The sequence below is a fragment of the Alosa sapidissima genome, chromosome 3, assembly GCF_018492685.1.
Source record: "Alosa sapidissima isolate fAloSap1 chromosome 3, fAloSap1.pri, whole genome shotgun sequence".
Taxonomy (NCBI): Eukaryota; Metazoa; Chordata; class Actinopteri; order Clupeiformes; family Clupeidae; genus Alosa; species Alosa sapidissima.
Genome location: NC_055959.1, coordinates 25,603,848 through 25,612,497, shown reverse-complemented (window position 1 = coordinate 25,612,497; position 8,650 = coordinate 25,603,848). Strand labels below are relative to the sequence as shown.

The 8,650-nt window shown below is 47.5% G+C and overlaps 1 protein-coding gene and 1 long non-coding RNA gene across 2 annotated transcripts in view; one reads left to right on the top strand and one right to left on the bottom strand.

Annotated features, from left to right (window-relative positions):
* The window catches only part of cntnap1 (contactin associated protein 1), a 29,465-nt gene extending 22,590 nt beyond the window's left edge, over positions 1-6,875 (bottom strand). Inside the window, exon 1 of the mRNA XM_042087436.1 lies at positions 6,371-6,875. Coding sequence (XP_041943370.1) covers positions 6,371-6,434 — 64 coding nt within the window. The 5' untranslated portion in view covers positions 6,435-6,875. The remainder of the gene's footprint in view (positions 1-6,370) is intronic.
* The window catches only part of LOC121706055, a 17,666-nt gene extending 9,428 nt beyond the window's left edge, over positions 1-8,238 (top strand). Inside the window, exon 3 of the long non-coding RNA XR_006030962.1 lies at positions 8,096-8,238. This is a non-coding gene — a long non-coding RNA (uncharacterized LOC121706055). The remainder of the gene's footprint in view (positions 1-8,095) is intronic.
* The last annotated feature ends 412 nt before the right edge of the window (positions 8,239-8,650 follow it).

Below are 8,650 nucleotides of genomic sequence, written 5' to 3'. Positions count from 1 at the left end.
TCTCTCCCCCTCTCCCTCTGTCTCGCCCATCCTCTCTCTCTCTCTCTCTCTCTCTCTCTCTCTCTCTCTCTCTCTCTCTCTCTCTCTCTCTCTCTCTCTCTCTTAACCTTGGCTGGCAGCTTGCTGGCTGTGTCCTTCGTCTGCACGTCTGGACACTGCTGCAAGATTCATGACACGCTCCATTACCTGATTATTACTACCAGACAGCCACCCCACCTGGACACTTACGCTGGACTCCCTTCCTCCCTTCCTTGTCAGGTGGTTAAGAGCACGCCTCATAAAAAAATGTAAATCAGGTTTCTAGGCCAAGTACACACAGAGCACACACTGAGGTGAAGCATACACTAACCCGGAGCAGTGAGCTGCCTTGCTACAGTGGCGCACGGGGAGCAGTACCTTGCTCAAGGGCACTTCAGCCGTTCTTACTGGTCGGGGATCAAACTGGCAACCCTTCAGTTCCAAGCCCGAAGCCCTAACCAGTAGGCCACGACTTCCTTCTCAAGACCACTCAAACAGCTGATCTCTGGGACATATTTGCACATATGTGGATGCAAAGGAACAGAGAGAGGGGGATGAAGGAAGCTCACATATGCAGAAAGAGCTCAGCCTCTCTGTTAGCCAGAGCTGAGAACTGAACAGACGTAAAGGCAGTCAACTCTTGAAATCCAGAATTGTTCCAGACAAAGACTATTAGACTGGGCTTTACAACAGCATGTCCTCAGTGCTTTGCACTGACTCATTTCAACTACACTTGGTTACAAAATTCACCTGCGTTACTTGAATGTGACAGCAGAGGATGATGTGTTGAGAGTGTGCATGAGGTTTGGTTTGAGGACCAAACATGCAAAAGGTCCACTCCCCCTTGGACCCCATTTGGATGATATGGGTGAAAAAAACCTTGAAATCTGTTGGGCTGAGAGTCATGCTACTCACTCCTGATCCTTCACACCTGTCTTGTCACCACCCCTTTATGTTGGGGTCCAGACTCCATGGTCACTAAGCTCTGCAGAACGTACCAAGAGACAGCATCTACTCTGCACCTCACATAAACACTGTGATTTCTGCTTACCTTCTGCCTAATAAACCAGACTCTACTCACTCCACTAATACATTCTCCAATTAGGTGATAACCACTAAAAAGCTACCAATCTCAGAGGTCTATCATATCAAAACATAAACTAGGGATGTGTAGGTATAAAAAAATCACAACTAAAATTTGCCCACCCAGATGGTACCGGTATGCTATATTTTGGGTCCTTGGCCCAAGGACTAAATATACTGCATTAAACATGATGCACACACATGATTTCATTCAGCCAGTAGAATGCAGAAGCCCACTTAAGCTCCCACTCTAACATGTTCTCTCTCTCTTTCACTCTCTCTCTTTCACTCTCTCTCTTTCACTCTCTCTGTCACTGTCTCCATGTCACTCTGTGCACCTGTTTCATCTTCTCACTGGATCTCAGCACTCAATTAGCAGCTCTTTAAGCACTCAATTAGCAGCTCTTCCCTTTTTGCCTTTTCAAAGCTCACTGGCAAGTGCGTCATCATGTTTCATATTCTTACTCTTTCCTCTCTCTCTTTCTCTCTCTTTCTCTTTCTCTCTCTCTCTCCTGGCTTTCTCTTCCTAGATCCCCTCTCCTACCATCTTTCTGTCTCTTCTTTTCCCTCTCCCGTTCTGTCTTCTCAATCCTCTCACCTCCTTCAAGGGCACTGCCATGTTGCCGGCTCACATCTATTCCGAAATGAAATGTCTCCAGGGGGCTCTCTCTCTCTCTCTCTCTCTCTCTCTCTCTCTCTCTCTCTCTCTCTCTCTCTCTCTCTCTCTCTCTCTCTCTCTTCCTCTTTGTTTCCCACCTCCTCCTCTCTGCCCTCCCTCCTCAGGGATTTGCAGGGCTTCCAAAAGCCTCTGTGCTGTGCTGTGCTGTGCTGTGCTTGGTGTTCAGTATGAGAGTCACGGCTGGCTTAAAGCGCCAGCAACAACGGGGTGGCCAGAGAGCGCCCTGTGCTGAGTGAGCGCTGAAGCGTGCAGGCAGTAGCGTATACTCTCTCTTTCTCTCTCTCTTCTCTCGCTCTACCTCCTACTCCCTCTCCATCCCTCGCTCTCTCTCTCTCTCTCTCTCTCTTCCTGAGCCAGGCTGACTCAGCGATCTCCCAGTGCCTGAGCCACGGCTCATCCATCTTATTGCGCTGCCAGTGGCGTATCTCACACCGTTTAGAATATCTTCGCCCCTGCTGTAGCTAAAGCACTGCAGTTTCAGGCTCGGTCTCTGACTGCCAAAGTCAGGGAGGTGAGTGAGGGAGGAGTGGGATGCCGGGACACTGTTGGATGGGGGGCAGAGAAGACGGGGCTCTTAGTCACAAGGGGAGTATGGAGATGGTGTAACATTAAAATGCTAAAGGAGGACCCACGGCTGACAGCAGCCATCAGGTAGAAAGGCACCACACATCTGATCCTGGATCAGTTCAAATGCCTTGGATCATAATGGGTGAGGTCAGGATCAGGTGAGAGGAGCCCTGCTGGTGTGTGTGTGTGTGTGTGTGTGTGTGTGTGTGTGTGTGTGTGTGTGTGTGTGTGTGTGTGTGTGTGTGTGCGTGCGCGCGTGCGTGTGTGTGTGTCTGGTGGAGCATCTGAGCAGGGTGTGGTGTGTGTGTGTGTGTGTGTGTGTGCGTGCGTGCGTGCGCGCGTGCGTACGTGTGTGTGTGTGTGTGTGTGCGTGCGTGTGTGTGTGTGTGTGTGTGTGTGTGTGTGTGTGTGTGCGCGCGTGCGTGCGTGCGTGCGTACGTGCGTGTCTGGTGGAGCATCTGAGCAGGGTGTGGTGTGTAGTGTGTGAGCTCAAAGCAGCTTCTGCAGGCTGACACATGAATAATTCACAGGGGAAGGAAAGGCGGTGCAACCGAGGATGTCTGAGGAGGGAGAGAGGAAGGGGGAGTGGATCACCAAAAACATATCCTGCTACCTGCGTCAGCTTGGGAATAGAACAGCTTTCAGCACCAGTGCACCCTTTCCCCCCGTGTGTACTGACTATGTTGAAAACACACACACACAACACACACGCGCACACGCATGCATGCACACACACATACACACACACACACACACACACACACACACACACACACACACACACATACAGTACAAATTCTATGTGCTCACTTCTCATCCAGCTTACTAAACACATACGTCACACAGACATCGCCAAGAAAATTGAATGGTTTCAGAATATGATTTCCAAAAGGCCACATACTGGTACATTATGGATGCAGCCCACGATTTGGTTTGAGATTTGCCAACGGTGGTTGATATTTGAGCTCAACAGTCAATCATATAACATCCCTCCCTTCCGTGCTCCTGTGAGCACTGTGTTGATTGGCTGGGATTGTTTATAACTTGGTCTGAGGCCGAGCCACTCTGCTTGTTTACCATTTACAGGCCCAGGACCATGTATGAGCACCAGAGTCTTTAGCACTTTAACAGTGAACCAGTGAACAAACAGTAAGATGACAATGAGGATCAATTTGTGAATACCACAAAAGTGTATGAGATTGGAATCTTATGGTGCAACCCACCAGGATTATTTCCATTTCAATCCACCTCGGTCCTTTCCCATATTACAATGATGTATACGCAGATGATTTAGAATGTCGCCGACCATTAAAATATCCCATGTGTGAGAGCTTTGAATTGAACAACAGAGCTGACGCTTCAAACTTCTTCAGACAATTCAAACTCAACACAATTTTACACAAACTCAAGTTCAGCAACTCAGAAATTCAATCAGATGGGTCAACATTCAGCAAATTCAAATCTCAAACTCACAGGGCAAACTAAACTCCATACCCATCATATAGATGTATACTCACATGGACGGGTTATGAACTTTCGGGCCCCTGGGCCCAGATGTATTAAGGGCCCCCGCACTAATTGTCGCATTGTGGGGGGGGGGGGGGGGGGACCCCTTGGGCCCCTGGGCCTGGGCCCGGTAGGCCCGTGCAGTAATCCATCCCTGTATACTCTCATGTTACTATGGACCCTTTCAAGAGAGTTCCATTATCAGCATCATAGTTGGCCCCACAAGACTTCCTTTTTAACATTCCATATGTTATCTTAATGCAGAGGAAGTAGATTGGGGCCCAAATAGAACGTTCAAGCATTGTTTTTGTTTTTATTTTTGAAAGGGTCTATATGAAACATTTCACAGGAAATCAACAACTTTACAGAAGCCTGCGCTCCCGCACTACCAGACTCACCAACAGCTTCATACACCAAGCTGTAAGGATGCTGAACTCTCTCCCTCCTCTCCCCCCTCCACCCTCAGCTACATAACATCCTGGACATTGGACCCAAAATGGCCGCCTGCACTACTCCACTTGCACACTTGCACACTTGTACACTTTACAACTTGGTGTTGTTGTCCTGAAAACACAACACTTCTGCTGCTCTTACATAACTTGCACCACTATGCCACTTTCTTTCTTACTTAGGTCAAACAGAACTACCCAAGCCTTTTATTGGCCTGACTTTGCACTAGTATTTTATTGACTGTCTATGCACAATTTCAACCAAATTTTGCTGCTCTTATTTTTTCATTATTATATGTGCCCTCTTATTTACTTATTTACTTACTTTTTTGTTTACTTGAATGTTATGTTTGTCTGTGGACCAAAATTGGTAAAATATGTCTAGTCTTCACCGTGGGATAGTGAGAAACGTAATTTCGATCTCTTTGTATGTCTGGAACATGTGAAGAAATTGACAATAAAGCTGACTTTGACTTTGACTTTGACTTTGACTTACTGAGGAGTGTAAGCCCACTGGATGGTGAGTGGGGAAAGTAATGGGGGTACAGCTGAGCTGGGGTGACTGGACTCTCTGTCCAGGAAGGAGTCCATGTGCTACACAATGCAGTCAAGGTCGATCGCTCCCCGCCCCCATATTCCCATCCCCTGATCTCTCTCACAAACACAACAGTATGTAATCTCAGAGAGTGAATCTATCAGGCAGTGATGAGAAAAAATGTTGGGGGAAGGCGGGGGGCGGGGGGGGGGGGGGCTAAGAAGAATAGGGATAATCTGTAGGGCTACATGGGATGCTTATAGTTCTGCTTTTGCATAAAGGATCATCTCAAGAGAGTTAACACTGCTCTTATACACTCACTCAATCCATATTTTAAACTGTGGATTCACACAAGAGACAACACTCACATGAAACACGAAACAACAAAGTGATTAAACAACATCACTGATTAGTTGTTTAAAAAAATCAGTTGTTACTATGGTTACTGGGCTAAGCTACTACACCTTGCATATTGGTATTGTAAAAATAAACACCGGGCACGGCATATTGCAGCACATAGAATATAGCAGGCTACTCTATAGATCTATTAACACCAAAAACTCTCCCAGGACCACACTTCACTCAACCAGCCATACACAACATAACAATACAATAAGCAATTTAGGACCTACAGAAACAGTGCAGCTAATTTTTAGAACAAGACTTCAAGACCTTTGAGTGTGTATTCCTGGTGTGTGTGTGTGTGTGTGTGTGTGTGTTTCCAGGTATGAGAGGGGCAGATTGGCCATGGCCTTGCTACATCACATTTTAGGACTAATTAAATAAAACAGATCACGATGCAAATGGCGATGACGATTACGGTTGAGGTTGCTTTCACTACATCGACCTGTGTCCTGAGAAATGTCATACATTAACTGAATCAAAAAGAGTTATAAGGAGCGCGTTGTGAAAGTCACGGACAGGTTTCCCCCCGCTGCGTTTAGGATGGGTCCGTGGGTGGTAGACTACCACCTAGGGCTGGTCATCATACGCACAGACATACATGTAAAACTGATATGATCGTCCGGTCACTTTAAACATATAGGCTACAAATTGACTCGAAATACTCTCTAATAAGAGCCGAAAGGTGGAACCAAGGATCGTCCTTCGAGCTTGTCCCCTGCGTCGGGTGTGCACGAGGCGCACCTTTCCCATGCGGAGACACTTCTATGCGGGCGCGAGGAAGCACTGCAATGCAGAAAGAGCCCGTGCGAGCCGCTGCCAGAGCCGCGCGCCAGGAATGCATAGTAGAACTCCTGCTCTACTTGTTTAAATACACACAGGTCGAGATACGGGCGACAAAGTACCCAGAACATATGGACAAAATGGATGTTTTGTTTTACAGGGACTAGTTTCTTCAATTTGATTGTTTGAGTTTTCAGTATTATTTGGGGTTTGGTACCGGCCAAGGTGCAAACATCAAAGTGCATTTAAGGACTTAATTTAGAAATTAAAATCCCTACATCAGTGCATTACGCGGATACAATTATTGTGAAAGTCATAAAAACGATGCAATCCGCATCGCAGACTTACGTGACGAGCAGAGCTGACACGCGAGCAGGACAAGCAGGCTCGGGCACAACATTTTTAGGCTCATCCTTGCCGTTGGTGTCTCGTCGCCCCACCGTTGTACGCTTGTTTTACCGTTACACCGCGTGCTGCGTCCACCTGCCTAGTGGGCACCACCGCATCCCTTTACTGCCGCTCCACACAACTTTGGCTCAGGCTGCTCCAACTCTCCTGGCCGGGATGGTGAACGAGGAGCTCTCGGTGGAGACGGGAGCGCGCATCCTCACATACTGCTGCTGATGCTGCTCTACGGCGGGGGCGCGCCTACTTACATTTCCACAAATTCCTCGATTTGAGAGGGAATGATCATGGTGATTAGTCTAAAGGGGTTTATATGGGCTTTTGATGGGGTTGGATTGAAATGAGGCAGACAGGTACCATGGCGACGTTTCTGAAAGAATGCAAACCCCAAGCTTTTAAGAGTCTGACCGGAGTTTTAGGGGAGAGGAGGGGTTGCAGATATCGCCCGAAGAAGAAAAAAAACTTTTCTCTCCGCAATGTTCAGGCAACACCCACCTATGTGAAAGGATTGGCGTGTTTCATGTTTCGTAGCTGATGGTACAGCCCGAGGCTGCCCTTGTTCCAATCGTCTCCATTAAAACGTCATGAGTATGGAATATATTTCACTACATTAACGACGAAACATTTGAATCTTGTGCGCCTCCTCCCACGCTCGGTCACGGCAGGTACTCACGCGGTTAGCGCACTCTGCAGTGCCGTCACTGTCGTCAATAACACTTTACCTATTTCTATTTGACCGTGCGACAAATGTTGTATCTGTAACATGTGTTTTGCATATCTTTCCTATCAGGAAGTAATTTGGATGCTTATAGGTCTACATTTTTCCTGAAAGATTTGTGTGTGTGTGTGTGTGAGAGAGAGAGAGAGAGAGAGAGAGAGAGAGAGAGAGAGAGAGAGAGAGAGTCCAGCTCAGACCACAGGCTGCCAGCTGTAGGGTTAGTAGTACGGGGGAGGGAGGTGACCATCCTGCTCTGAACAGCTTTAGGATTAAGAAGTGGGTTTGTAGGGCAGCTGGGGAGATTGGACTCTGTGTGTGTGTGTGTGTGTGTGTGTGTGTGTGTGTGTGTGTGGTGATGTGCCAGGATTTGCCATGTTTTTCACTCAGATGAGATTGTCATTTTCCCGCACCCCCAAGCCCTGCCCGTCCACTGTGATTATGGTCAGTCCTCAGCATGTGTGATGGCCTGGGGATGATTAGATGCTGATGATGTTTTCATCACTCTAACTGTTTTCACCTGATACCCTGCGGTTTCCACACACACACACACACACACACACACACACACACATACACACACACACTCACGCGCACACATACACACAGACACACTCGCGCACACACACACACACACACACACATGCACACGCACGCACACACACACATACACACACACAGACACACACACAGACACACACACACACACACGCACACACACACACGCGCACACACACACACGCACACACACACACACAGACATAATGGCCTCTGAAGTCTAGGGGTCAACCTGTAGGACAACACTCATCAGTTCACAATCTGTTTCCATGGCAACCTGTCTATCAAATTGTATTTGATTTAGCAGATCAGACACTACTGAATTTCTTGAATTTCCCCTGGGGATCAATAAAGTATCTATCTATCTATCTATCTACTGGGACGCCATATTACAGTATTTGCCTTATTCACCTGGCGGCCAGAGTGAGGCTGCAGGCTACACTTGCCATTACACCTCAGTCCAGCAGATGGTGATGGTAATGCACTCTGTTTGCAAACTGCCAAAAAAAAAAGCTCACCGAAAAAGAAGAAAGGGTTCGCTGGCCTGTTCTTCCTCTTCTTCAGTCAGTTTTTTTTTGGCAGTTTGCAAACGGAGTGCTGCTGTGCACTGTGCTGCTGCTGCACTGAGGTGTAAGGGCAAGTGTACCCTGTAGCCTCGTTCTGGCCGCCGGGTGAATAAGGCGAATAAATGGCTTTTAAGAGGAGTCCATTTGCAATGAATATGACAAATAAACACTTGATATTTATTTTACCCATTCCGTTAAAAAAGCAGTAGCCAGTGATTTAGTCATATGGTCTTTTGGGCCCCCACCACCGACTTCAAGGCAGAGCTGGAAGCCTGGAAGGCGCTAGGGTTAGGGTTGATTAGGTGCCTTGAAGTTGACGGTGGCAGACCATCAAGCTGTGATTTAGGTCTCTGAGGCTTGTTAATGACCATGTACTTATTACAG